The sequence below is a fragment of the Carettochelys insculpta genome, chromosome 22 (assembly GCF_033958435.1).
Source record: "Carettochelys insculpta isolate YL-2023 chromosome 22, ASM3395843v1, whole genome shotgun sequence".
NCBI lineage: Eukaryota > Metazoa > Chordata > Testudines > Carettochelyidae > Carettochelys > Carettochelys insculpta.
Genome location: NC_134158.1, coordinates 19680194 through 19706496, shown reverse-complemented (window position 1 = coordinate 19706496; position 26303 = coordinate 19680194). Strand labels below are relative to the sequence as shown.

Sequence of the window (26303 nt, the reverse complement as noted above, 5' to 3'; positions counted from 1 at the left end):
CTGTGTGAGCTGCTCAGCCTGTTGCTCACATATGACCCTCCCCCCACATCACAACAGGGTTGGGGGGCACCCCAAGGGGCAGGTAGATGGCCTCGGGGGTATTAAAAGTGACAGCCTCCAGGGGGTCTCTGTAACTGAATCCCTTACACTGACCTCTTGGATAGCCCTAGACCATTGGACTTTCCTGAATTCATTCTTGTCTGAATTAGACTGCATCCATTCTCAAACTGTGGGTTGGGGAACCCCAAAGTAGGTTGCACCCCTAGTTAAATTGGGCTGCCAGGGCTGGTATTCTCTATGTTGGGGTCCAGGATGGATGCCCAAGCCCCACTGCCTGTGGCTGAGGCCAGCTCCCGCGGGCTTCTGTCCTGGGTGGCAGGGCTTAAGTTAGAGGTCCTCCCCAAAGGGGCTGAATCCCTTGAGCCTTGCCCCCCACCATCCCGGGCAGCAAGGCTCAGGCAGACTCAGGCTTGGGTCCTGTTGCAATTTCCACTGTCGGGGGGGTCACGGTTCAATGGCGTTTCAGCCCCCCGAACTCGAGCACATCTAGCCATATTTTACAAAGTAGAGCAGAAACTAGTCTAACCCCGGTGGGGTCGGTTTCAGGCAAGACGCCTGCGCGCTCTTTGAATCCTGCTAAACCCTGTGAGATCACGTGGCTGTGAGTTTCACCGGCCAATGGGCGAAAAAGGTATTTTCTCTGGTCAGTTTGGAGTGGCCTGGCTCTGGTGAGAGAACAGAAATCCCACACAATCTTCTCCAGCTTGTCTGTCATACCGTAGGTTTTCACAATGCCCCCGATGTGGTGAAGCGGGGCGGGTGAGGATTTTATTCCCCAGGTTAGGTTGCATGTGTTTCCTAGGCTACATCTACACGTGCAGCCAACATCGAAATAGTCTATTTCGATGAATAACGTCTACACGTCCTCCAGGGCCGGCAACGTCGATGTTCAACTTCGACGTTGCTCAGCCCAACATCGAAATAGGCGCAGCGAGGGAACGTCTACACGTCAAAGTAGCACACATCGAAATAGGGATGCCAGGCACAGCTGCAGACAGGGTCACAGGGCGGACTCAACAGCAAGCCGCTCCCTTAAAGGGCCCCTCCCAGACACAGTTGCACTAAACAACACAAGATACACAGAGCTGACAACTGGTTGCAGACCCTGTGCCTGCAGCATAGATCCCCAGCTGCCGCAGAAGCAGCCAGAAGCCCTGGGCTAAGGGCTGCTGCCCACGGTGACCATAGAGCCCCGCAGGGGCTGGAGAGAGAGCATCTCTCAACCCCCCAGCTGATGGCCGCCATGGAGGACCCGGCAATTTCGACGTTGCGGGACGCGGATCGTCTACACTGTCCCTACTTCGACGTTGAACGTCGAAGTAGGGCGCTATTCCTATCTCCTCATGAGGTTAGCGACTTCGACGTCTCGCCGCCTAACGTCGAAGTTAACTTCGAAATAGCGCCCGATGCGTGTAGACGCGACGGGCGCTATTTCGAAGTTGGTGCCGCTACTTCGAAGTAGCGTGCACGTGTAGACGCAGATCTACTGTCCTGTAGTAACCCAGGGTGATGGGAATTTCAGTGTGATGGCTTCTCACAGGTACTCAATGGCCCTCATGCCCTTTTGTGACCTAGGCAACACCTTTCTTCCCCAGGAAACAGGACAAAGGAGGGAGAAGGGGTTTGAATTGGAACTGGGCTGTTGAGTGGGGCAGTCTTATCTGGCTGGAGAGGGAGGACTGAGGGGGAGGACCCTGGCTTGGGGTCCCTTTTGGGTCCCCTTTCCCCAAAAGGGATTGTACAGATGGCTTCTGGTTTCTGTACTCAGTCTGTTCTACACTGTGTCTCCAGCGACTAATAAACTTTCTGTATTCCCTGCTGAATGAGAATCACATCTGACTGCAGATGGGGTGCAGGGCAGGGTGACCCCCATGCTCCATGACACCCTCTTATTCAGCTCCAAGGAAATCCTGCTCTCTCAACAGGAGCCAGTAGAACAGCCTAGTGACTATTACATCGTTATCAAAGCCAGACAGGAAACTGACCCCCACCGGGGCAGTCTGGTGTATGAGCACTGAGGAGCCCCAGCCATGGCACCCGTCGCGCCAGGTGCTGTACAAACACAGAACAAAAAGATGGCCCCTGCTCCAAAACTGCTGATAAGCCACATAGAGAAGAGATGGGACCGAGGTGGGAACCCAGGAGGCTCATGATGTCAGCAGGACGGGCAGGAGTCAGCAAAAGCGGCAGGAGCTAACACCTGCCCATGTAAACGCATGCACGGCAGGTATGGACTCTCACCAAGGTGCAACATGGGAAACAGGAGAAATGGACCTCGCATTAGCTCGTGCCCAGCTGGAGCAATCATCGAGGAGGAACGCGGGAGCCAGCTGGAAGCAGAGATGCTGCAGCAGCATCTCTCTCACGCGCTTGGTGCAGGGCAGTGCCTCTAAAACACCCAAGATAAGGAACTCCTCCGCCCTACAGGGGTGACAGCTCCTAAGGACACCCACACACAGCCCTAGAAACCCTCTCTGCGCAGCTACCTCTCTGGGGAGATGCCTAAAAGCCAGATTGCTCAATAGCCAGTCTTCTGTCCCTCCGCTGAGCTCTTGCTGGCCTGTCTAAAGGACCAGCTGCTGGTCAGCAGTGTTCTCTCTAATTTAGTCCCTCCTGTGCAGGATAAATCTTGCTAAGTGCACCAAGGCATGTGTGGATGTGCACCACCTCTGAAAACACCTGCTGCTGGCTGCTTATCACCCAGGCAGCATTTTAATCTCTTCTGGGTGGCCAGCTAAGTGCTCAGTTTACAGGGAAGGCTGCTGGCTTCTCCACCCATAGCTTCATCTAGCAGGTGGCTGATCAGCTGCAGGAAGGGCTCAGCCCACCAGTGACAGAGCCAAATTCCCTCCATGACTCAAGGATTTGAGGAACCTCCTGACTTACACCAGGAAAAAAATCTATCCCCAAAACAGTCAAGTGATGTCCGAAACAGATGGACCTGGCATGCCTTTTGAGGTTGATTTGTTTAATTAATTTCCCAAGCCTCAGTACAACAGATCCTTTGTGTAGCACAAATCACCACCAAGGACCATACAAAGAACACAGCAGGGCCCCATCCCATCCCCCCACTCCCACCCCACATACACAGGCCCGACCCCAAAGAATGATCGCCGACTTCACGGGGGCCACTCTGGCTCGATGCCGAATCCGCTGCTGGCTAAGAGCTCCGCGCAGGTAGAGTTTATTGCATTACAGAGCCTGGCAGCAGGGCCGGAAGCTTGGAACCGAGACTCGGCTCACAGAAGAAAGGAACGATAAGGAAAGAAAACCATCTATCCGATACTGGTACCCCTTCCCACCCCCAGTCTGAGGGCTAGAAAGGTTCCAGCACTGACTGGTTTATCCACTGAGGTGCCCCGGGGGTCTGGAGAACATTTGAGATGGATGGGATTTTTGTCAGAGGCAGAAAGGGTCAGTGGCTAGCAGAGAATACCGTGAGCTAAGACTCCTGGGTTCTTTTCCTGACTCAAAAGGGAGTGGGGTGTAATGGTTAGAGTAGGATAGCCAGGCCTCAGGACTCCTGGGTTCCATTCCTGCCTGAGAGGGAAATGGGATCTAGAGATTAAGACAGGGAAAACTGGAAAGCAAGACCCCCCCCACGAGATCTAAGAGTTTGATCAAGTTTCTTCCTTGCCCAGTGCCTTGGTTTCCCCACCTGTAAACAGGGAACACACAGATACAACCTCCCTGTATAAAGTGCTCAGTTTGCAGCAAAGGACTTATTCACCGTTATAAAGACCCAGCCACAGAAACAGGAGTGTGCTTTAAGTGCCATACATCAGGGCCTTTGGATTTAACCGGACTTGTTTGCAGTGCCGCATGAAGCTCCAATTCCAGCCTGCTAAGGAGGACTGCAGGGGTTCTCAGGGAACACAGTCCCTCTGCTCAGCTCAGGGCTGGGTGCCTGCTGCCCAGCTAATGCCAAGCTTCTGGGCCGTGCAGCTCCTTGATGATCCAGATCCCGTCCACAACTTTCCCATCCTAGGAGACCAAACCAAGACTTGGTTTCAGGAGTGGCTCCAGGGCACTCCCGCACTACTCAGCCCCCAGACGGGCGTCATGGTGAAGCCAGGGTGGGTTTACGGCAGCATGTTGGGAATGGGGCCAGGAGAAACGGATTGGGATGGCAAAGGCCACACTGGTGTCAGCGGTGGGATTCCAATACATCCCCAGCGGGGTGAAGATGTGCCATAATCCCCTAGATCTCTAGGGCTATTTTCCCTCCACCAGTCCCATACTCTGGAGATCCCAAAACCTCTTCCCCCAAGTTCTCGTCATCCAAAGCACCGATTAAGGATTGAAAAGGACGTTGATTATCATATTTCTAATGAAGGGAACACCCACTGCTTACAAAACGCAGCTACACAGGCCCCGAATGGTTTGGATTTACTCCTAATCCAGGGAGGAGAGTGGGGACTGGTGATTAGAGCAGGGGAGGCTGGAAATCAAGAACCCCAGGGTGTGATTTGAGATGCGGAGCTCGACGTCAGCTCTTTCTGCCGAGGGATGGGGGAGAACTCAGGGATGTTCCAATCCAAATTCCACGGCTCAGGCCCATTTGCAGCGTTAATCCATGGAAAGAGCAGGACCCAAACAGCAGGGATCTGCCTGGCTTCCCACCCAGCTCCCGCAAGGCAGCAGCCAAATGCCCAGCCCCCTGCAGCACCTGCTCCCAACCCCCTTGACCCTCCTCCCCTTCCTGTTCTCCCCCTGTCGTGGAGCTAGACAAGTCCATGTGCTTCCTGGGTCTTTCCCCCGAGCTGCCCAGCTCCAGCCTTACCCACACTAAGCTGACAGAGAGTTTACAACTGCTACATCCCCAAGGTTTCCCTTCAGGTCCACTGGCTGTCCAGCTGGTGATGCTCGATGGTGACGGTGTGGATAAAACTGAGAGCCGGGAGGAGCCCTCGGGAGGGTAGCAGGGACCAGTGGGTACAGTGGCGGGGGAAGACGTGCTGCCTGGTAGTCAGGACTACTGGGGTCTCACCCCAGTTCTGGGAAGGAGTGGTGTCTAGGGGTTAGAGCAGGGGAGCTCTGAGTCCAGGACACCTGGATGCTCTCCTGGGTTCTGGGAGGGGAGTGGGATGTAGTCGTTAGAGTGGAGAGGTGCTGGGAATCAGACCCCCTGGGTTCTATCCCTGACTGTGGGAAGGGAGCAGGGTCTAGTGGTTAGAGCGGGGGAAGCTCTGAATCTGGACACCTGGGTTCTCTCCCCAGCTCTGAGAGGGGAGAGGGGTCTGGTGGCTAGAGTGGAGAGATGCTGGAAGTCAGGACACCTGGGTTCCATCCCTGACTATGGCAGAGGAGTGGAGTCTAGTGGTGAGAGGCGGGGGCTAGACGTTAGGACTCCTGGGTTCTATTGCCAGGCCTGTGAGGGGGGTGGGGTCGAGCAGGTAGAATGGCGGGGGGGATGGGAGCGGTTAACACTCGGTGCCCAGACACCCCTGTGCTGGCTCCAATACTAGTCAGTCCGGCACACACAGCTAGCCCAGGCAAGGATTGGACTGGGGGACCCCAGTGGGGGTTGGGGGTCCGCTCGCCAGCTGCATCATACCTGGTCGTCCGACACCTGCTCCAGCCAGACATGGCTGCGGTTGACGATATGCAGACGGGTGTAGCCGTAGTCCTCGATACGCAGGGCGCTCCACTCCCGCGGATGGGGGATGAAGGGGTCCAGCCTCTCCTTACAGCCCTGAGGGAGGAGGCAAGGGTAGAGCCCACTGGGGAGAGGAGCTACAGCCCTAGGTGGTCCCTCCCTGCCTCTGTCCCATCCCCACTGCACTTCAATCCCTCCGCCCCTGTCAAGGCTGTGCTGCCTAGCAGCTAGAGCACTGGATGGAAACGTGGGTGCCCTGGGGCAAGCCACTGCCCCGTGCCTCAGTCTCCCCACCTGGACAAAGAGAGAGGTGGGGTCAAAGAAGAGCTTCCCAGCTTCCCGCCTCCTCTGCTGATCCTTCCATCTTCCCCGGGACCCCGCCCACCCCTCCATCCCCTGGGCAGCTGAGGCCCCATCCTGCCCTTCCCCGGCACAGAGGGATTGTCCTAGGCCAGGATCAGGCCCAGCGCGTCTCCTCCTCTTGACCTTAAACTATCGCCCCTAACAGGCTTCTCCATTGGGTCCCAATCCTGGAAGCGCCCACCCTGAATTTCCATGGGATCTGAGGGCACTCAGTACCACTCGGGAGGTGTTTGGTGCTTAACAGGATCCAGCCCTTAACCACCGGCAGAGACTCCCTGGGCCAGGGCCAACTGGGGCAGGTTTCCCTACTGGCTGTAAGGGGGGTGCGAGGGGGGTGTGTGGTGGCTGGTCTCGGCCAGGCTCAAGCCCCAGCAGTCACTTACAGCTGATCCACTGATGATATGCACAGGTGCCCGGGGGTTGGTGTAAGGTGACTGGGCGCTGCCATTGTAGACCTGCAGCGGGGAGGCAGATGGGGTCATTTCAGACTCAGATCTCAGACTCTATCCCCCAGCCGGGCAGGCCGGCAAACCCACCGGATCGGGAGTCACCTGATAATTGTAGACTGGCCACAGCCTCTCGTAGGAGTGTTCGTGGGCCCACAGCTCTAAGTCAACACCTGGGGAAGAGACGATGGAGCTGGCTTAGGACTCCAGCCCCTGGAGTCTCAGATCCTAGACCCATGGTGGGGTTGGAGGCCTCGGCGTGCTCTGCCAGGGGCCCTTTGCTGGGGAACCGGCCCTTTAAGGGAACAGGTGGGGGCGCAGCCCCTATTCCCAGGTGGAAGGAAGCCTGGTTGGTGGGAGACCCCAAAGCCTTTGGGCTGTCTGTCCCCGGGGGAGGCATAAGAGCGGAACTGAGAAAGGTGCGGAGGTCAGGGGGAGGGAGGATCCCTGGGAACAGGCTGCAGGGAGAAAGCAGCTTAGGGCAAAACCAGAGTAGGTGGGTGTAGGGGTGTGACCTTGACATCGGGGGTCTTGCTGTATCCCTAGCCAGGCTGGCTCATCCCCCACGCTAGGCTGGTGGCAGGGCTGAAGCCAGGGCTGCACAGCACAGAGACTCCCAGGGAAACAGGCTCCAAAGCCCCTCCTGGTTGGCAGGAGCCCCCAGAGCCACACGGATCAGGAATCTGTTTGCCCCCACGTGCTCCTACTAGCCGGTTCTCCCATGGGACGCAGGCTGGCAAGTTTCTCCCACCTCCCCCTGTGTTGCCCCATCACCCCAGCACCCAGCCAGCCTCTGGGGCCAGGCAGGGATGGAGAAGCCCCTGGGAGTCTCAGTCTGCAGCCTGGCCGTGAGCCTGACTGGAGGTGGAAGCAGGATGGGCATGCTGCGAGCGTGAGGAGACACGAACCAAGCCAGAGCAGCCAGTGGGCTTCGCTCAGGGATCCACCTCCCTAGCTCGGTGGTTTGAGCATTGGCCCTGTAAACCCAGGCCTGTGAGCTCAGCCCTTGAGGGGGCCATTTATGGGTCTGGAGCAAATAGATTTTAAGAAAACATCTGTCAGGGATGATGCTTGCGCCTGCCGAGAAGGCAGGCGACTGGACGCAATGATCTCTTAAGGCTCTTTCAGCTCTGTGAGATATGTATATGCACATGCCCTTTGGGCAGAGCTCCCCAGACGCCCCCCTATGGGGTGCCTGAGGCTGAGGAGAGGGGAAGCAGGTACCGTATTTATAGAACAGGTCCTCCAGGCCGTACAGGTGCTGGGGTAGCCCTCGGCGAATCTGAGGGGAAAGAGAAGGAGGAGGATTGGGGGGCAGGCGGCTGGTGAACTGCCCCGCGCCCTCCAGCAAATCCGCCCCTGCTCCTCCGTCCACCCCCTGGATCAGTCCATGGGTCCCCACGCGCCACCCCCTGCCTGCCGTCTACAAGAGCATCGTCTCCTGCCGGGGGCCGTTTGGAGGCCGTCCCCCCTCCCCTCCCCACACTCACAATGCTCTCATGCGCCGTGCAGTCATCGTGGTCGTTGTTGGAGCAATACATGGGCCGGTGCCCCATTGTGATGACCCACGGGCGCTGCTGGCGCTGATCCGGCCGCGTGGCCTCCTGCCATAAAGCGGGAGAGGGAATTCGTGAGTGAGAGGGTCCGAGCAACGAGCCCCCCCTCCCCAGCTGGGGCAGAGCTACCTGTAAGTCTCTCTCCAGCCACTGGTACTGCTCCTGGACGAGGTGGTGGCCATACTTCAGGAAGAAATACACCTCGGTGGAGAAGGAGATGATGTGGGCGGGGCCGATGTCCCAGCTGGGGGGTCAAAAAGGAGAATAGAACCCAGGAGTCCTGGCACCCTCGCTCCCTGCTCTAAGCATCAGACGCCACTCCCCTTCCAGGGCTGGGGATAGAACCCAGGAGTCGCAGCACCTAGCACCTGCACTGCTCTAACCACTAGACTCCACTCTTCTCCCAAGGCTGGTGATGGAACCCAGGAATCCTGACTCCCCGCTCTAACCACTAGACTTCTTCACCTAGAGCCGGGGTGAAACCCAGGTGCCCTCCAACCACCTCCCCAACTTTAACCAAGTACAGCAAAACCCAGAGAATCCTCCCCCTAGTGTTCTTATCCCCTTGCCCCTCTGCCAGCCTTCGGGCCGGGCGCCTGTCCCCTCGCTGGAATGCTGCCCCGGTGGTGAGCAGGTGCTCACCTGTACCACAGGCCCTCCGTGTCTCCAGGCATGCTGAATCGGGCCCGGTAGTTGGAGAAGTTGCTGGGAGAGGAGAGAACAGTTAGGGGCTGCGGCAGGTGTGTTCGGGTGTGGAGGGGAGACGGATTGAACCCCATCCCCTTCCCAATTCCCAGCCCAGCAGCTCAAGGATTCCCAACGCACCTCTCACCCTGGCCCCCAGGGTGCCAAGCCTCCAGCTCTGACACGCAGCCAGCCTCTTCCCCTTCCCGAACCACGGGCTGAGGGCAACAAGTTCCCCCATCCCACAATCCCATCCAGCCCTTATAGACCCATAAATCCCCTCTGTGCCCCTGAGGGACACATCCTGTGCATGTCCTACGGTGGTGCTGTTCCAGACCGGACCACACAGATCCCGGCTCAGCAGAGAAGGCCAGCGGCCGAGGTTGGGAGGCGATCTGCCCGCAGCACGTGGGGTGGGGAAGGGGAGAGCTGGGTGGTGACCGAGGCGGGGGAGGGCAGAGCACCAGCAGAGCCAGCGAACTCTCACGCGCGTAATACCTCATGCAAGATCCACACGCCCCCACTCACTATTTCTCCTCGTGGTTCCCTGGGCACGTCATGTACGGCAGCAAGGCAGCGACAGGCTCGATCTTGCGCATGAAGGCGTCTCCTACCAGGGCGTTAAACTGCACCCCAGAGAGAGTCGCATCAGCCGAGGAAGGGGGCAAGCACCCAGCGGGGGGGAATGCTGCCCCCTCGGAGTGAATCTGCACGCCTGGGGGTTGTGCGTACCCATGGCCATGTGCACGGAAACGGATGGGCGGCTCCATGTTCAAAGGCAACATGTGGGTTTTCACACAGGCCATCAAGGCACAGATGCGGTGGGGTGGATGGGGCCAACCTGTCTAGCATTGTGGTTTCAATTCCCGTCTCAGGTTACCCAGACCCAGCACATCTCACAGCAGCTAAAATCTCCCACAGGCCTGGGCTCATAATACGAGCCTCCTGGGCAAGTCACCTTGGGCAGGAATCCAACCCACACGCCCAGCTTGCCAACTGGGAAAATTCAAACTGCTTCGTAAGCCTCACTGAGGCCCGGCTGCAAGAAGGAGGCAGAGAGCTGCCTTGTGTTCCACCCCTCAGGCATGTCTGCCCTGCAGACCGAGTCAGGATCGCGTTCCGTTTGGAGCCCACCGCCCACTTCTCATATGAATCACTGCCCCTCCCCATATGAATCAGCCCAAGTCGGACTGGCAACACACAGTCCACACGCCCAGGGCCTGGAGACCCGAGTTCTGCTGGAAGGGCAGAAGTACACATGCAGGCTGGGCAGGGATGCACACAGGCGAAACTGCATGCATGGATGGGAAAGAACACGCACCCACACGCCTGAGGGGCTGTGAACCCCCATGGGGATACACGAGGGTTTTGCATGCCGAGAAGGGGCAGCGAGATGGGGGAGGGATAAACATCTCCTCTGCTAGAAACCCTTGCAGCTGAGCTCAGCCCCTTCCCCTGGGGGATCCCTCCCAACAGAGACACCCGCAGGTGGTGCCAGCCCCCTGGATGTTGGGGGATGTGAGGATGCAGCTGGAGAAGGGAAGGCGCAGGGGGCAGCACGGCCACTGAATTCACCTGGTCCATGTCATAGGCAAAATCCCCTGGGAAAGACAAGAGAATCTTAGTCAATCAGCTGCTCTGCCACGGGGGAGGGGAAGGCCTGGGGGGTATCTGACCCAGAATGGGGGTTGCCCTCATTTTTAAGGGGATAGTCCTGGCCTGAGCCCGTGGAATTCCTAAGAGCTGGACACGGACACAGCAAGGTCATCCCTGGGAACACCAGCTGGCGGCTGGTCCTTCCTGATGTGGCCAGGAACAGAGCAGGTGGCCCCCGAGAGGGGAAAGGCCCCATGTCCCATTCCCAGCTCTCTGGAGCCAGCCTGGCCTCCGCCCTGGCAGCGGATCGGAGCTGGCGGCCCCTAGACATTCCCCGTCCCCCAAGCTGGAGCCTCCTCCAGCCCTGAGGCCCGACACTGACCTACGTGCAGCACCGCGTCGTACAGGCCCTGCTCCGTGTCGCGCTGGAGCCTGGGCAGGGACTGGGGGTTGATGTTCCCCATGTCGCCGAAGACAGCGAGACGCGGGCTCCAGTCGGTGCCATTCTGCAGAGCCTGGAAGCTGTAGTGCTGGCTCCAACCCAGCCGGCTCCCGCAGCGATACACTGCCGGGGCAGAGCAGGGAGAGACTCAGACGCCTGCCCTGCCGTGGGGGGGGCGGGGGGGGGGGCTGTTCCTGCTGCCCCCTACTGGAGGCTCTGAGCCTGGCTCTGTGTGTGTGTGTGTGTGTGTCCCTGCTGCCCCCTACTGGAGGCGCTGAGCCTGGCTCTGTGTGTGTGTGTGTGTGTGTGTGTCCCTGCTACCCCCTACTGGAGGCGCTGAGCCTGGCTTTGTGTCTGTCTGTCTGTCCCTGCTGGAGGCGCTGAGCCTGGTGCTCTCTCTCTCTCTCTCTCTCTGTGTGTGTGCGGCGCGCGCGCTGCCCCCTACTGGAGGCACTGGGCATTTCTCTGTGTGTGTGTGTGTGCACGTGTGTGTGCGCGTGTGTGTGTGCGTGCGTGCGTGTGTGCACGCATCCACACGGCTGATCTGTGCGCACATTCTACAGTCAGGCTCCTACTGGCGATGGGAACGGACGGGCTCAGGGTGGATGGTGCCAGCAGCACGCCGGCGCCCCTCCCGCTGGCAGGAGAGGAGCTGTGGCTGTGTTGCACTCCCACACACACACACTCACCGTAGCGCTGCCCAGGCACCAGGCCCTGCAGCGTGACGCGGTGGATGAACATGCTGCGATGTAACAACCCGCCGTCCACAAACCGGCTGGCTTGGCCCTTGGCAGAGGCAGTGAAGGCCCCACCCTGCTCCGGGCCAAACTCCACGATGGAGCCGGCTGGGGAGAAGGTGGTCCAGGTGACCGTCATGGCAGTGGGGTTGCCTGCCAGGGTTAGAACAGCCCAGTGAGTGCACAGAGTTCTGGCCTGCCCCAGGCCCCGACCCTCTCCCCCTGCTATGAGGGCCAACTCCTTGGGCCAGCTCCATCCATTCCTACACCCCTGCCCTGGCCCTAGCGCCATCCTTTGGCTCAAGCTGGGCCTGGGGTGGGCTCAGGGTCAGTCCTGGAGCCAGACTCCACTCTCCAGGGAGTCAAAGCTGCCTGGAAAATTAAGTCAGCCTTCCCCCATTTCACCAGTGCCCTGGAACTGAGGCAGAGATGTGTTTGAAGGGGGAAACTGAGGCACACAGCAGAGAAGGGACTTGCTTGTCGCCCAAACGGGGAATAGAACCCTGGAGGTCCTAGTTCCCAGTCCCCCTGCTCCATCTCCATCCCCACCCCCTCTAAGCACTAGTCACCATTCTTTGCTCAGAGCTAGGAGTGGTTCCTAGGAGTCCTGGTTCTCAGCCACCCTCCCCAGCCTGCTCTAACCACTAGCTGCCACTCTCCTCCAGGAACTGGAAACAGAATCCTGGAGTCCTGAACTCGCAAAGCCCGCCCCCGGTCTACCCACTAGACTGCACAACCCACCCAGAGCTAGGAATAGAACCTAGCCCGCTCCCCTCCCGCCCTGCCCTTCACAAACATTATCCTCCTCTCCCTTCCCAGAGCTGGGGTCAGGACCCTGGAGTCCTGACTCCCAGTGCCCCTGCTCCAACCACTAGTCCCTGCTACCCTCCCAGCACTGGGGTCAGAACCCTGGAGTCCTGACTCCCAGCCCAGTGCAATAAACAGAAATAGCCCGATGGAGCTGGCTCCCCTACTAGCCTGCTCCCAACCCACCCCCAGGTCTCCCAGCCAGGAGATGGGGCCCAGGAAGCCTCACCTGGGTAGGACAGATGCACTTGCTGGGGCTGGGAGCCACCAGTGCTCTGGCACTGCAGCCAGGGGAGCACCAGGCAGAGGGAGCAGAGCCAGCCGAGCAGCCCCATCCTCATCCTGCTCTTCTCAGCCGTGTGAGGTGGGACAGGGAAACGAAAGCCCTGTCCCTCTGGCCCAGGACTGAGTCAGTTCCTCCTGTGGCCCTGAGTTGGCGCCGCGTGACTCGAGGTTTTACAGCCAGAGAGCAGCACGTCTGAGGCCGCGTGACTCGAGGTTTTACAGCCAGAGAGCAGCACGTCATCAGGGAGGCCAGGCAGCTCCTGGGGGCAGAGTTCAAATGTGCAGTGTTAAGCCTGCATTTTAGGGCGGCTGGGATCAGGATTATGGTGGGGGGGCGGGTTCTGAGCCTTGGGGGCGGTCTGAGGTGGGAGCTAGGAACAGAGATATGAAAGAACTGAGCCTTGGTGGTTCTCAGAAAGGGGCCGATGTAGCACTGAGAAAGGATAATGGGGAAGCTCTGATGCAGAGGTCTGGGAGGAGGCCCTGAGGCAGCCATCCCTGAAGGTCCCTATCCCAGATGGGAGGAAGGAACAGGGTTACTGGGGAGCTGGCTGCGGGAGACAAACACATCCCTTATGGTAGCTCCCTGTATAAATATCTGACATACCCCACCCCAGAAGCAGCTGCATTTCTGCACCAGCTGTGGGATACCTGTATAAATAGGCCCCTGCACCCCCACAAAGGTGCACCAGGGTACTGTCTGCTAGGGAGGGGTCATGGTGCCCTGGCAGAAAGGGATTGGGGGTCCTGTGCCCAGGGCTATGGAACAGCAACCAAAATTCCCTGCAGGGGCCCAGGTGCCAGGGCCATTAGATGAGCAGAAGCATCATTTCCAGAACCCCTCACCAGCTCATATTGAATGAGGGGGAGGGGGTTAAAGCCCCAGCTCTGGGAGTCATAGGATGCCAGGAGAACCAAGCAAGGTCCAGGATGGTGGCCTGGGATATCAGCCATTTGAGAAGCATCCAAGGATGAATCCACCTCATGGATCCCACATGGGAGGGGCAGGGTAGAGACACCTGTTTGAGCTGACCAGCTGCTGGGTTACCAGAGGCCAGTGTCCTAATATCAGAACAGGTCACAAGACGACAGGGTGGGGAATGGGCAAACAGTGCTTAGGCCACATCACTAGGTTAGATCAGGTGGGAGGCGTGTGAATCAGGACTCCTGGGTTCTGCTCCCAGTGCTGGACAGATGGGGGAGTGTAGTGGTTGTGGGGGTGGAGCCAGGACTCCTGGGTTGTATGTAAACTGACCATATCTCCCCAGCCAAATACGGGACATGGGGGAATGGCGCCGTCCTGGCCAAAATGGGACAGGTGGTCACTCTCCCACTGGAGTGAGGCGGTGGCTGCCTTGTGGGGGTGCCACCCTGCTGGGGGATGGTGCTTCCTGTCTGCGGGGGAAGGGCAGCTGTCTCTCAACTGCCCCATGACTTTGGGTGCCAGGAATGGGGCTGCCATCCTGCCAGCAAAGCTCCCGGCTCCCGCAGCCCAGGGAAGCTGAGCGACAGCTGCACCACCAGTCTGGCTCCTGCAGGAGCTGCGCGGGTCTGGCTCCTGGCTCCCCTAGTCAGGGAAAGACAGGTGGCAGTCGTGCCCAGCTGTGAGAAGCCAGACCTGGGCGCAGGAGCCACCCACACAGTGGAAAAAAGGCAGAATACGGGGCAATTAGCCCGTTTCGCAAAATAAATCAGGACGTCTTCCTGGCACCCGAAATGTGGGACTGACCCACCCAAAACAAGACAGATGGCCCCCCTAATTCTGTGCCTCGCTGTGGGTGCTTTCTCGCCCTCTGGCACTCCCACGCAGCTAGGGCAGCAGCTGGATGGCAGATAACTCAGGGTAGGGCACCGCCCCATGCCTGTACTCTGTTGTTTGCTGGACCCAGAGTTTCGGTGCTGATGACACGGTCAGTCTTTCCCCGGCTGCTCTCAGCCAGCCCTATGGGAGATGGGCCAGGGTCCTTAGCCTCATTTTTGCAGGCATGGAAACTGAGGCAAGGTGGGTGGAAGGGACTTGCCCCAAGCCACATCAGGAATCTGTGAAACAGCAGGGAACAGAACCCAGCCCAGCAAGTTGTAGGGCACAGGCAGAGCAGGGCCCTGACTTAACGTATCCCTTGTCGAGACCCCCTCCCAGCATTGTGGTAAAAACCCAGGAGTCCTGGCTCCCAGCACCCTCCTCCCCTCTAACCATTACACCTCCTGTTCCTTCCCAGAGCTGGGGATAGACCACAGGCATCCTGGTTCCCCACCCTTTTCTCTAGCCACTAGACCCCACTCCCTGCCAGGACTCGAGATACGGGCTCCCAGCTTCTGCAACCATCAGATCTCCCCTCCTTCCCCCGAGCTAGGGAGGGAAGGAACCAAGGGGTCCTGACACCCAGCTCCCCTGCTCTAACCACTTCCCCTGCCTTCTACGCTCTAACCAGTGGCTGCCTCCCGTCCTTACCTTGCTCTGCAGCCCCCTTGCACGGCCAGCTCCCCCGCACGGCTGGAGCCAAGGCGCGGGGCTGAGGCCGGCCAACTCGATGCATGTACCAGGCTGGCCGGAGGCTGTCCCCGCCTACTGCTGGCTGCACACAACAACCGACAGGCGCTGGGAGAGGCGGAAGGACCTCAGCCCGCAGGAAGCGCAGAGCTGTTAGCAGTCCGGCCAGCTGCCGGGGCCGGGGCGGGTAGCCCGGGCTGAGCCGGGAAAGGGAGAACCAGGATTCCTGGATTCTGCTTCCAGCGCGGGGAGGGGATCGGAGCGTCCACTCCGGGGGAGGCTTTGTCCCCAGCTCGCTCCCTCCTACTCGTTTACAGGGGTGCAAAGCGAGCGCCGGATTCTCCCCCCGCCCCGTTTACACCGGTGCAGGGCGAGCACCGAATTCTGCCCCCCCCACGCGCTCGTTTACACGGCTGCAAAGCGAGCAGTGGTTAGAGCAGGGGGGGTTGCTCCTGGGGGCAATGCAAGCGGCCCCCGGGGAAGGGGGCCCGGGTAGGAGCGCACTGCAGAGGGAGGGGGGCCGGGAAGCGAATGGAGAGCCCGGAGCAGGACGTAGAGGGGGAGGCGCACCAGGGACAGGGCGGGCCGGGGCAGTGCCAGCTCCCCCGGCCGGGGATCAGAGCCGGGGTCACACACACCCTCCAGCTGGGCGAGCGGAGAAGCCCGAGCGGGGTGCGAGGGGCGAATCCGGTGCGCCCGTGTGAACGCGGGGCGGGCTGAGAATCCGGAGCGCGGGCAGGCGCCTGTGCAGATAATCCCGCTCCAGAGGGCCGGCTCCGAGGCCGGGCCGGGGATGATTTGCGCAGCTAAGACGAACAGCTTCCGCGTGGCTGCTGGGACTCGGCCTGCAGGCGCCGGGCGCGGCATGGGCCAAAGGCAGGCCCCGGCCCCCCCTCCCCCGCCGTCCGAGGAGCTGGTGGCCCATATACGGTGTTTGGCGCTGGTCGCGGAGCGGGACCCCCTGGTGCTGGTGCAGAGAGGGAGGCGGCCCCGCGTCTCCCTGGACCTGGAACTGGACTTGGAACTAGACCCGGACCCGGACCGGGACCCACTGCCCGCGGAGCTGGGGGTCCGGAGGCGGCTCCGCGTCTCCCCGGACCCGCTGCCGGCGGAGCTGGAGCCCTGGGTGCGGATGCCCAGACGGGTGCGGCGCCGCCTCCTGCTGGACCTGGACTTGGACCTGGAGCTGGATCTGCTGCCCGAGGAGCTGCTGGCCCAGATCCTGAGCTGGGTCCCGGCCCGCGCCCTGGTGACCCGCTGCCGCCTGGTGTGCCGCCGCTGGCGGGACCTCATCGACGGCCCCACGGTGTGGCGGCTGCAGGGCGAGCGGCTGCCCCGCGTGCGGCTCGCCCTGGAGGCCGCCCGCTTCTGCATCCCGCCGCGCTGGAGCCGCGTGTGCCTGCTGCAGCCCTTCGGCCGCAACCTGATCCGCAACCCCTGCGGCGCGGGTGGGGACCCGCCGGGGAGAGGCTGCGGGGGGGCGGGCTGTGAGAGGGGTTATGGGAGTCTGGGGCGCGGGGGGGGGAAGGCCGGGCTGTGGGAGGGGCTATGGGGGTCTGGAGTGGGGGGCCTGGGAGGTCGGGCTGTGGGAAGGGATGGGGGCTGAGGGGAGGCCACGGCAGGATCGGGGCGTGACCCCACTAGGTCATACCTGTGGCTAGTCTAGTCTCCCCCAGTGGCCGGTGCTGGCTGCCCCACCCGGGGAATAGTGAGCGGGCATTGGAGCAGGGGGTACCACGGGGAGGGGCAGGCAGTGGAGTGCAAGAGCACCTGAGTGTGGGAGGAAGGTCACACTGGTGGGGGAGGGGGTGATGGCAGGGCACTGGGGCCGAAAGGTACCTGGAGATCCGGCATGGGGGGAGGAGGGGTCTCCGCAAAGGGGGGATCCCCCTTCCTTGCCTGCCCCGGCCCAGCTATTTACTCCTCTTCCTGTTTATTTTCAAACTCCACACTCCCCCTCTCCTCCCCTGGGAACGGTGCCCTGCCTCATCAAACCAGCTCCCGCCTCGCGCCCTCCTTCTCTCACCCGTCCTCTTCCCACAGATCAGTTCACTCACTGGGAGGTGCAGCACGGGGGCCATGGCTGGCAGGTGGAAGAGAACCGTTGTCATGTCGAGGGGGCTCCAGCCCAGACCTGCTTTGTCTCATCCTTTCAGTGAGTGTCTCCCCTCTGTCTTCCCGTGTGCCCCCCCCAGTTCCCATGTGTCGCTGAGGGTTACCCCGTTCTTCAAAGGCCAGTCTGGCCCTGCTCTTGCATGTGACCCTAAGAATCCAGACTAGGTCCTGCTGTGAGTGCACAGAATTGGACTTCGGGTCCTTTCCAGCTCTATGAGGTCGACAGATATGGATCTATGTAAAGGAAGCACTGCTGCAAAAGGGTTTAAGCTTGGACTGTAAGCTTTGTGGGGCAGAGGTACCCCTTTTAAGGGGTGCATGGGGTGTCCAGGGAGGGGTAGCACCTCTGGTGTGGGGACTTGTATCTCTTCAGGGGCAGTTCTTGCACCTTTGGTCCCCACCTGGCACCCAGCTCTCACCTGTGGCTTCAAGAAGCTGCCTATCCCAGCATGCAAAGTCGGCCCTGGCAGACTGGGCGGATGAGATCAACAGCAAGATCCAATGACCAAGAAGGCGGTTCTGCAACGCTCTGTGGAGAGCGAAGGGCATGACAAGGCACAAAAGACGGCACGGCCATCCACTTCAGCCTAGGAAGTCCCAGGCGTGATGCCTTTTGATACCACTGGAACCAGGCTTCTGAGGTTGAGAGAGTGGAACTGCCCCTGTGCAACGGCTTTGCCACTTCAAACGTTCTCCTGCACAGGTTCTTTGCACATAAGAATCCAGAGTCACACTGAATCCATCCATATAAATGAGACCCAGACCTGCCATGACTCAGTCTGCTCTGCACCTGGTACCAAAAATAGATACGCACCCATAAATCCAGAATAGCTCTGGATTTAGGCTAGGGCTACAGCACAGATCTGTCGGAGTGGTGCTGCGAAGAGAGCTGTGTTCTACCCAAAAGAATTGTGCAGGATCTTTTTCAGGGGGGATAAGACAAAACACCTAATTTATTGGTAATATGCATAAATCTGTCAATGCTGTATCACATGCATGTGATAAACCAGTGTTTCTTAAACGATGTTCCACGGAACATGGGTGGTCCATGAACAACTCGCAGGGGGGACGCAAGCGCCTGACACTTTTTTGATATCCCACTCAGATGGTCAATATTTTCTGTTATTAAAACTAGATACAATGTTACTTCTTCATTGTTCTGATAAACTGATTCATTTTTTTTATTTGATGTATACGTTGCTGTTTGTCTTTGGTTTTCTTGAAAATTTTCATGGGTGTTCCACATAAAATATATTGTTTGGTGTTCCGTGGTCTCAAAAAGTTTAAGAAACACTGTGATATATTACACCCATGTACTCATATCCACACACACAAACACACTGTCTTCTTGTTACCAGCTTCTTCCCTCTTAATTCACTGGCCAAGTGAGCTAGAGGTGGGAGAGGGAGGAGCCGGGCCTCTGGTGATCTGGATTGATGCTCCTGTGTTGACAAGACAAGACCTATAGTGTTGCACCTGTGAAAGTTATAGGACAAACAGGATCTAGGCAAGGAAGGGAGTTTCTGGAGGCGTGGTTTCCTGGAAATGACTCAGTTAACTGGCAGGTTGATTTAGACCCAGTGTTTGAACCCATGAGATTGAGGGATAATAGGAAAAGAACAACTAATGAGAACATGGTCAATGATGATTGGTCAGTTGATCAAAGCCATGAGTAACTAATTAAAAATCAATCATTGGCGAGGGCCATGCAAAAAGACTATCTAAAGACCTGTTCTGGAGGACTTCTCCTTGAATTTACTGTGCACTGATGATGTTACCTCGATTGGTAATGAAATGTTTGCAACCTGGGAAGCTCAGCGAACATTCAGACACCAAACATCTGACTTTTTTTCTGGGCTCTGCTGTGTGAGCAGGAACAATCCACTTCCCCTGTGCCTCAATTTCACTTCCTACCCCTTGCCCCCTGTCTGCATCGTAGCTTGTTTGCGGCAGCGACTGTCTCTTTCTAGAGCTCCTCACAACCTGCCAACACATTAAACCACAACTGCTGTATCTACAGGAGGATTTTAACATTTGTCTGCTCAACCCTTTTTTTGCCCTCAGCACGCACAGGATCTGTGCTGCATACAGTGCAGTGTGGACTTGATCTCCAGTAGGTGCTGTTGCTTATCTCCACCACGTCTACATGATGCTGAAAAGTCGGTTTAATATACGCAATTCCAACTACAACAGTTGCTGGAAGTGATGTATTGTAGATTGATTCCTTCCCCCTGCCCCCTTGTCATCCACACAGCAGGAGGTTGACAGGAAAATCTCACCTGTCAACCTCCCTTACTCCTCATAACCGTGAGGAGTGCCAGGATCAACTGCAGAGCCCCAATAGTTTGGTTTAGCACGTCCACATTAGGCATGCTAAATCAAACCCCGGAAGATCAACCCTAAAGGAATCATAGATGTACCCTTATTAGGGTTTCTTTTCCCCTCCTTAGCTGGTGTGCGAAATCGCAGCTCGTAGATCTTCTACAGGAGGGGTTGTGGGCAGAACTCCTGGACACCCACCAACCAGAAATCTACATCTCCGACTGGTAAGTTTCACCCTCCTCTCCCTAGCACTGGGGTCCAGCAACCTTTGGAGAGCAAAGTGCTGACAGTTGACCTTCTGACCTCTATATATGCTCCCAGTGCCGGTGATACTTTTTAAAGTCACTAAGGGTCCGACTCACAGCAGCTTCATTAATCAATAAATGAAGATGCAGCACTTTCCCTTGCAGGTGGCATTGGGTAGCATTAGCTGGTTTTTGTTAATCCACAGGCTTTGAGCAAGTTCCCAGCTCCGTGGGAGCTGTGGGATGGGGCTGAGCTGCCGCCTCGGGTGCTGTGGCACGTCTGGCAGGGGTTGCCGATCCCCTGCCCTTGCACATATGGCCTTAATGGTGAGCTGCAGAAAGACGTGGGTTTGTGTCTTTGTTTCTGATGCCTAAAACGAGACCTTTGCCATTTCCTTTATTTTTGGTGAGAGAGACCATTTGTTCCCCAAAATCAAAGGCTTGACGGGGCGGGTAGCTCTTAAAATACCAAGCCTGAACCTTGCCTGGTCTATGGGGTTCTCTTTTTTTTTTTTTCCTACTGGAAGTCCCCTCAGAGGACCCAGACATGTGAGTTGGGAGCCCTCTTGGACCTAAATTCAAGGCGTGAGAAGGGCTGGATGTTGAGGAGAATTTCTCCTGCCCATGCGTCGGTCAGGGGCTTGCGTGAAACGCATCAATGAGAAGGTCTCATCTATTTTTGGACTTTGCTAGCTAAGATAGTAGATGAGTTTCCCTAAAGATGCTGGGTTAGATGACACCAGAGGGAAAGGATGTTAAAGTGCTTGGAAGATGCCAGCACAATCCCCTGACTGGGAACCAAAAAGTCAATGGTGCTAATGTGTTGGATTCGACTCTGTGTGTTCCCTGGATTCCTGTGGTAGGAGCCATGTCCCATCTCCCTCCGTCGGCCGCCTGAGACTCCTTGTTCCCCAGTGTCTGCTCCTCTCCTGCAGGTGGGGAGCCCGGTGTGACTGTGGCTGCATATACCACATCTGCGTCAAGCTCCTAGCTGCAAACCGAAGGACTAAAATCGCTGAGTTCAAGACCAGCCCTGAGCCACTGTTGTCTGGGAGCAACATGCAGTATCACCAGGTGAGCCTGCTCCTTTGCCAGCGCTCTGGGTTCATTAAGGGCCCACCTGAGTTCTAGAACCGGCTCAGCCGTTGGGTTGACTTTGAGCAAGTTGCATCCCCTTTCTGTGCGTCAGTTTCCCTGTGAAAGGAGGGTAAGGATATAAAGCTGCACTGCACGGTGCTTTGAGATTGAGGGCTGAAAAGAGGTGGGAATTAATTGTTAACTAGTAGTGAGCTGCCAGAGGGAGAGCTCCCAAGGAGAAGGATTTGATGCAACTACCCGAGGAAGCCTGTATATTTAAGAGCTGCCTCTGGCATCTCCACTCCATGCGTGTTGACAAAGCGGGTCTTTGCCCACGGAAGCTTATGCTCCAAAATATCTGTTAGCCTATAAGGTGTCACAGGACTTCTCATTGTTTTTGCGGATACAGACTAATACAGTGTCCCCTCAGAGACTTGCAGAATGTTGAATGTTGAAAATAAACAAAAAAGTGCCGAGACTTAAAACCTGTGAATTCCAAACCAAAAAAAGTGCTCGCCCAGCTTGGACCTGTTACCTTCACTTCAGGCTGTCACAGACTCACAGGTCATGCCCATGCTCGGGCAGTATGGTCGCCGGGGGGAGCCCCCTTCAGTGTGACAGCCCCTTCTTGGGGCGCCGGGGGGGTCCATGCTTTTCTTGGGAGTTAGCCCCCTCTGGCTCTTGGGACTGCATTCCTCTGAGCCTTCAACACGCCTGTCTCTGCTGTGGGCTCCCTCAGGGAGTCCCCTCACTCTTACCCCCGCGGTCTCCACCCCCACAGAGAATAGTACAGCCGTGTTCCCCAGACCAGAGTGACCCTCAGTCAGCATGAAACAGGACTGTTTACTGAGCGTTGAACACAGCATATGCACTCTCAGGGCCTGTAGGTTCTGACCTCCCTCAACATAACACCTTTGAGTCTCCCCTCCATCCAGTGGGCTCTGTCTGATCTTTCTCTGCCCAGTCTGGAAACCCCTTCCTTCCAGCTGAACCTCTGATATCCCTCTCCAGCAGCTCCTCCCTTGGGCTTTGTCCAAGTAACCAGGATTACCTGGTCCCCTCTCTTCTCTGCCTCTCATCTTATCCCTCCTTTGGTCCTGCCAGGCTGGAACCAGCTGCACAGCTCACCAGGGTCCTCTCTCTGCAGCCTGTTATCCTTCCACTGGCCAGAACCGGCTGTGCCGCCTGAACTGGGTCTGCCAGTCACTTGGGTCATCAGGTGCCCAGTTCTATGCTGGTCCTTCCAAGAACAAACTCCCTCTTCCCTCACCTCATTAAACCGTTGGCAGCCAGGGACACCGAGTCCCACTGAAATCACCACAACACCCCCCATTTCATCACACAAGCCAACTCAGCAGTGGCTCTCGGCTGCAGTGTGACAACCCCCACCCACAGAATCTTACCACGCAGGTTGAGAAGAGGGATGAAATCAAGTTGAAAGAGAGACCCTTGAGAACAGAGGGAGGGTGGTTCTCTTCCCAGTGCCACCCAGCAAGTAAACGCCACCCCTGGGTCTTGCCAAACGCTGCTCAGGCTACGCTTAAACTGCTCCAGCAGCACACTGGGGGCGCTTCAATGTTGCGAGGAGTGAGTGGCCTTCCTTCCCCTCAGTGGGCTGCAGCAGCCCACGGCCCACTGAGGTTCCACTTACGGCCCCATGGACACCACCCCCCCGCCCCCCATGCTCCCCTCAGGCACCAGAGCCCCGTAGTTCCCTGCTCCTTCTCCGCCCTCACAGTCCTTGTGGAATATGGTGAGTTGCTCTGTCTGCACTCCTGCCCCTCCCTCCCACAGCTGGAACACCGCGAGCAGCTGATTCGCACGTTCCAGCACTGGGAGGGAGGGGGAGGACTGGGAACAGAGTGCAGATCATGTGATTTGTGTGCCCCAAATGGTCAGCAAGTGGCGGGGGGGCTTGTTCTCCATCCACCATTCCTCTGCACAGTAGCTATTAAGTTCTGCCCATGCTCTGCCCTGCAAGTTATCTTTACCAGGCACTTAGGTAGCCCATCCTTCTCCTCTTCATGCCTGTCACAGGTCATCTGTTCAGAAGCCTGCAGGAGGTGCTGGGGAGTAGTGGGTGCAGCAAAGATCTTGGTGCAAAGCAGAGGTCAAAGGCCCCCAGGGAAATGCATCGGCCCTATGGTTCTGACATCATTTTGCATATCCTTTCTTTCCCTCCCAGGTGTCCCACAGTTTCAGGCATTATGGCCCTGGAGTGCGGTATGTGCATTTCTTCCACAAAGGAAAGGACACTCAGTTCTGGGCAGGACACTATGGCGCCCGAATCACCAACTCCACAGTCATGGTGAAGCTCTGCAGAGAACGGGAAGCTGCTCACCCTGAGTTGTCCTGACCACGTCAGAGGGATCCGTCTCCTTCCAGTAGACACGCCCCATCGCCTGATGAGCTTTCTTGGCCTATAGATTTTGCTTAGCCTTGTCCCAGGCAAGACAAGAGAGTGCATTGGGCAATCTTTAGCTGCCTAGGGGCGGATTTTGGTCGGCGTAAACCTGCCTGGCAGAAACAACAAGTCTTTCAAGATGGAAACAGCCGAGCTTGTGCCAGTGCATAGCAGGCTTTCAGGCTGTTGTCAGAGCATGAAAGGGTTAAAAAGAGCGACACTTCCATGGAGTGGGTATGGTCTGCTGATCCCCAAGACAAGGGATTTTCTGAGTTTCTCTGCTGTGTTTCCCTTAAGAAGTGGCAAAAAGGTGGGTTAGGAGCTTTCTGTATGTTCTGTTAGAGTTAAGAGGGGTTTCTTGCCCACTGGTACTTGTGGTGCTGCCTGTCTGATATAAATCCAGATTCCCAGGCAGGTGAGCCCCTCGGGTGAATTAGATGACATGGTTCTGGGGAAGCGGGGTTAGAAATGCAGCTCCTGCCAGCTATGGGCAGTGTGGTGCTTGCTGGAATACCCTGGGAGGCAGCCCTGAGACAAACACAAAGAACAGCTAGTTGATTGTTCACAGGGAGTTTATAGCGAGTGGAACCTTTAGGGCTGGTCTCAGCGCTCTCAGATCCTGGCCACGCCAGTGGGCATTGTAGCCACCCGACATAAGGGCAAGAGTTTGGCGTCACTGAGAGGTGTGTAAAACTGGACAAACTCCAGTGGAGTAACTCCAGAGTCCCAGGAGCCTACAAGAAACCAGAATAGGGACCTAGCACTGTTTTGGTTCAGTTATGGGGGTCAAGGCAAGGTCGCTTCTGTAGTAACCTTTGATCATGGCCTGGGTAGAGGTTATGAGCTGAACTGGAGAACCCCCTCCCTGGAGGGGTTAAAGGGATAGACCTTTCCAAAGAGACTGGGATCTGACTTCTGTCACATGGGCCAGTTCTAGCCTTCAAGGGATCAGCTGATCCTATTTCCATTCATCAGGATGGGTCTTAGCCTCACGAGTACAAACAGGCCACAATATGTGCTGGTATAAACCAATGTCCTGCCACTGATGTCTAGGCTATTTTATGCCAGTGGGGGACCCCGTCCTCTTGACTGTGGACTGATGCTTGGGGATCTGGCATGGTCTAATTTACATGTCTCCAAAAAGCCCTAGTTCTGTCCCCCTTTGAGTCGGAGATTGATTCTCTTACAGCTTAAGTGAGCAAGTGAAGAATGAGACCCACTGACTCCAGTGCACTTAGGACTGTTGTACACCAGAGAGAACAAGAAGGGAACCCTGGTGGCTGCTCAGTGCTAGCACTGAGCAACTCCCAGCCCCTTTCCTCTGAGCTGAGATGGATGGTGCCCTTTAGGCAAGGGTGTTATTGTTTAAAATGACTCCCTGGCCTGAAATCCTTAGTAGGTGGGTTACCAAGCCAGTTCACCGGTTTCCTGTTTGCCTACGTTGCTTTGTCAATAAAAGGGCATGGATGTGGAGAGCTGGTCTCTTCCCTCCCACAAGAAGAGGGATCAGTGAATGTATTAGCTGGTCAGGTTCCTGGAGCTCTGTGCTGAAACAGAATCTCAGAATTGGCTACAGCCAGCTGCAGGCTGGCTAATAAAGAATAAAGTAGTTTTCTAAACATTGTGTGGTGTGGCTGCTTTCACAGTTCAGCTGGCTTGACAATGAAATAGGTCCAAGCTGGCTGTCTAGCTTCTCAAGAAGACCCACTTCCTTTTAATGAGAAGAAATATGGGGAGCAGGCACAGCTGAGAGAGAGCAGGAAGTGATGAGGAATGGAAAAATACTGCAAGGTGACTATACATGCCAGGACAGGGAAAGGGGGTGGGTTTGGAAAAGAGAGGTGGTGAAGGCAGAGTGAGAAAAATAATGCGGCCTTGGAAGAAAGCGTATCAGGAAGCAGCCTGAGAATGATGCGCTTAGCTCAGCACGAGAAAGTAACTGCAAGACTGGTTTGAGCCAGAAGATTTGGGTTTCCATATCAATGTAACCGTTAATGGAACGATTGTTATATGGGGTATATAAGGAAGTCTGTACTTTGTTTTTGTTGAGAACTGGTCGCCCCTTGCCTTTTCTTCTGTGGCCATGTTAAATAAAAAGTGCTTCTGTTAGCCAAACAACGATCCTGTCTGAATTTCTACATCAGAAGAAGCGGTTGGTTTTAGCAGTTTGTGGTGATGGTAATGAAAAAAGTGCAATGTGGAGGTTAAATCCCACATGTTGCACATGGCTAGAAAGGGCAGCTGGCTGTGCCTCCTAAGCAGCAAGAGGCAGGGGACAGGATGGGACCTTCCAATAGCAACACATGGCCAGTTGGCAATCCACCATGAAGCTGCAGGAACAGATGCTGTTGCTCAGAGCAGTGAGCTCCAGCAGCCTGGTCATACTTGGCGAGGGGGCACAAGGCTCAGGGTATGTGGGAGCCTGAGGCGGCTCTGAAGAGAGACCGTGCTCCCAGGACAATGACAGGTGTAATCAGTGCTGGGGGCCTTCTGGCTTGCCCCGGATTGTGGGGGGCCAGATGTGGCAAGTGGCCCCTGGCTCCAAAAGCCCGGCGCAGCCCAGCCTGTGGCCGAACCAGTGCCCCAGCAGGGCAAGCTCCAGGTGGGAGTAGGGAACGGGACAGGTCCTGATGCTCACAGAGCAGGACTGCGGACAGAATGCAGAGCTGGGGCTCCCTCCCCCCACTTTCCCCTCCAGCCAATGGGTCACACTCCCTTCTCTGCCCTAGGGATAGAACCAGTAACTCCCCTCCCCAGTCAGGGGCAGCACCCGGGGGTCCTGGCTCCCAGCCCTCTGCTCCAACCACTACACCACACTCCCCTCCCCAGGGACAGACCCCAGGAGTCCTGTCCCCTCCCCCTCCCGGGCTGCAGTCAGAGCTGTGAATGGCGCGGAATGACCCTTGTGCCCTCCCGTAGGGCTCCGCCCCTCCCGCTCTCTGAGCGACGGCAGCGCCCGACCTACCCTCTCGAGCGAGCCCGCCGCTGGCCAATCAGAGCGGCGGCACCGCCCTTGGGTGGGGCTTCCGCGGGGCCCGCCGTTTGGCGGAGCCAATCAGAGAGCGGCGGCGGAG

General features: G+C 57.3%; 2 protein-coding genes across 2 annotated transcripts; one reads left to right on the top strand and one right to left on the bottom strand.

Moving 5' to 3' along the window:
• Window positions 1-3139: 3139 nt before the first annotated feature.
• Window positions 3140-15173, bottom strand: ACP7 (acid phosphatase 7, tartrate resistant (putative)). Its single transcript, XM_075016469.1, has 14 exons — window positions 15028-15173; window positions 12520-12835; window positions 11436-11636; window positions 10687-10869; window positions 10284-10309; window positions 9237-9334; window positions 8667-8729; window positions 8154-8268; window positions 7959-8072; window positions 7693-7750; window positions 6574-6641; window positions 6406-6477; window positions 5618-5755; window positions 3140-4044 (listed from the first exon to the last, which is right to left on the bottom strand). Exons 2-14 carry the CDS (start codon window positions 12629-12631, stop codon window positions 3979-3981), a joined length of 1314 nt encoding a protein of 437 aa, XP_074872570.1. The 5' UTR covers window positions 12632-12835; window positions 15028-15173; the 3' UTR covers window positions 3140-3978.
• Window positions 15174-15505: 332 nt separating this feature from the next.
• Window positions 15506-25338, top strand: LOC142024453 (F-box only protein 17-like). Its single transcript, XM_075016470.1, has 5 exons — window positions 15506-16514; window positions 17110-17221; window positions 19632-19727; window positions 20684-20822; window positions 23011-25338. The coding sequence occupies exons 1-5, from the start codon at window positions 15860-15862 to the stop codon at window positions 23179-23181; spliced, it is 1173 nt and encodes a 390-aa protein (XP_074872571.1). The 5' UTR covers window positions 15506-15859; the 3' UTR covers window positions 23182-25338.
• Window positions 25339-26303: the final 965 nt, after the last annotated feature.

Bases quoted from the DNA above. Each gene is read 5' to 3' on its own strand.
- LOC142024453 (XM_075016470.1), top strand. From the start codon at position 15,860: ATGATTTGCGCAGCTAAGACGAACAGCTTCCGCGTGGCTGCTGGGACT. The intron at 16,515-17,109 runs GTGGGGACCCGC...CTCTTCCCACAG, and splicing joins CCGCAACCCCTGCGGCGCGG to ATCAGTTCACTCACTGGGAG. The intron at 17,222-19,631 runs GTGAGTGTCTCC...TCCCCTCCTTAG, and splicing joins TGCTTTGTCTCATCCTTTCA to CTGGTGTGCGAAATCGCAGC.
- ACP7 (XM_075016469.1), bottom strand. From the start codon at position 12,631: ATGAGGATGGGGCTGCTCGGCTGGCTCTGCTCCCTCTGCCTGGTGCTC. The intron at 10,310-10,686 runs GTCAGTGTCGGG...TGTCTTTCCCAG, and splicing joins CGACGCGGTGCTGCACGTAG to GGGATTTTGCCTATGACATG. The intron at 8,730-9,236 runs GTGAGTGGGGGC...CTCCTCTCCCAG, and splicing joins GGGAACCACGAGGAGAAATA to CAACTTCTCCAACTACCGGG.